This window comes from Corapipo altera, unplaced genomic scaffold (genome assembly GCF_003945725.1).
Source record: "Corapipo altera isolate COAL_440 unplaced genomic scaffold, ASM394572v1 63939, whole genome shotgun sequence".
In the NCBI taxonomy this organism is placed as follows: domain Eukaryota; kingdom Metazoa; phylum Chordata; class Aves; order Passeriformes; family Pipridae; genus Corapipo; species Corapipo altera.
The window spans coordinates 1-1,287 of NW_020891922.1; the positions used below are offsets into that span (position 1 = coordinate 1).

General features: G+C 71.4%; 1 protein-coding gene across 1 annotated transcript; it reads right to left on the minus strand.

The window, feature by feature from the left end:
* Nucleotides 1-139: 139 nt before the first annotated feature.
* Nucleotides 140-685, minus strand: LOC113942607 (NADH dehydrogenase [ubiquinone] 1 alpha subcomplex subunit 1-like; the record flags this gene model as incomplete). Its single annotated transcript, XM_027633707.1, has 2 exons — nt 466-685; nt 140-263 (listed from the first exon to the last, which is right to left on the minus strand). Coding segments are annotated over exons 1-2 (226 nt in total), but the record flags the coding sequence as incomplete, so codon positions are not given.
* Between the last annotated feature and the right edge of the window lie 602 nt (nt 686-1,287).

The following is a 1,287-nucleotide window of genomic DNA, read 5'->3' on the forward strand; positions in this document are numbered from 1 at the left end:
GTGCAACAGGGCATAGCTGAAAACGCCAGTTTTCAAACTACACCTAATTACCCAAGTCCTAGTTAAAACACAAAATGCACAGCCCCAGAGGCAGATCAGCTGCAGGCACGGAGCCCGACAGCCCCGGGAGCGCCCCCACCCCGGCGGTACCTGCCCGTGCCCCAAAAACCTGCCTTGGACACGTAGTACTTGTTGACACCCGAGATCCGCCGATCCCTTTCCATCAGGGTCCACTGGAAGGGGAAGCGGGCGATCCTCTTCTCCTGTGGGCACAGCGATGCCTGTTACGGCCCCGGGCAGGGCCCTCGGCGGGTTCGCCGGTATGGGGTCCCGAGGGATGGGGGAAAGGGGAGCCCCGGGAAGGAAGGAAGGAAGGGATCCCAGAGGGATGCAGGGGGCTGAGGGGTAAGGGCGGTCCCGGAGGGAAGCGGAGCCCCGGGGCCGCGGGACCCGCCTCGCGCTGACCTTGCCGCCGTTGTTCAAGCGGTTTATGAACATGGTGGAGAAGCCGGGGATGCTGAGGCAGACGCCCATGATGGCCATGCCGGGCAAGATCTCGTACCACATCCTGCCGGTGCCGCTCCCGGTCCCGGTGCCGGTCCCGCTGCGCCGCTCCCGGGGCACTCCCGGCCTGCCCCGCGCCCTTCCCGGCCTGCCCCGCGCCCCTCAGCCCGGTGGGCCCGGAGGGGCGGCGGGAGCGACAGCGCTTGCGGGGGACCGGCCCTCGGCAAGGAACGAGGCCGAGGCCGAACCCACGCCCCAGCCCGCCTGATCCCGATCCCGATCCCAATCCTTATCCCAATCCCGCACCCGGTGCCGGTCGCTGACACCGCCGGGACTGGCGGTGCCGGGCGCGGTGCACGCCGGGAGTTGTAGTCCGGCGGAGCCATCGGCCCGTTTCAGGCGTAGTCTCGCGAGAGGCGGCGGCCAATGGGCGCGCGGGGGCGCGCGGCGCTGCCCTGGCCCGGGATCGGGATCCGGAGCGGGGCCGGGATGAAGGAGGACAAGGAGAACGCCAGGCCCAAGGAGCGGCGCGGGGCCGCCGCCGGGCCGGGGGCTGTGCTGGGCGCGGGGCCGGGCCCTGCCGCCGGCACGGAGGGCAGGGCCGGCGCGGCCGAGATCGACCGCCTGGAGCGGCCCAAGGACAAGAAGGAGACGCTCAGCAAGGTGGGGCCCGCGCGGCGCTCGGGAACGGCCACCCCAAGGGAACGGGCATCCCCAAGGGAACGGGGCATCCCCCGGGAACGGGCACCCCCCGGGAACGGGCACCCCCAAGGGAACGGGCAC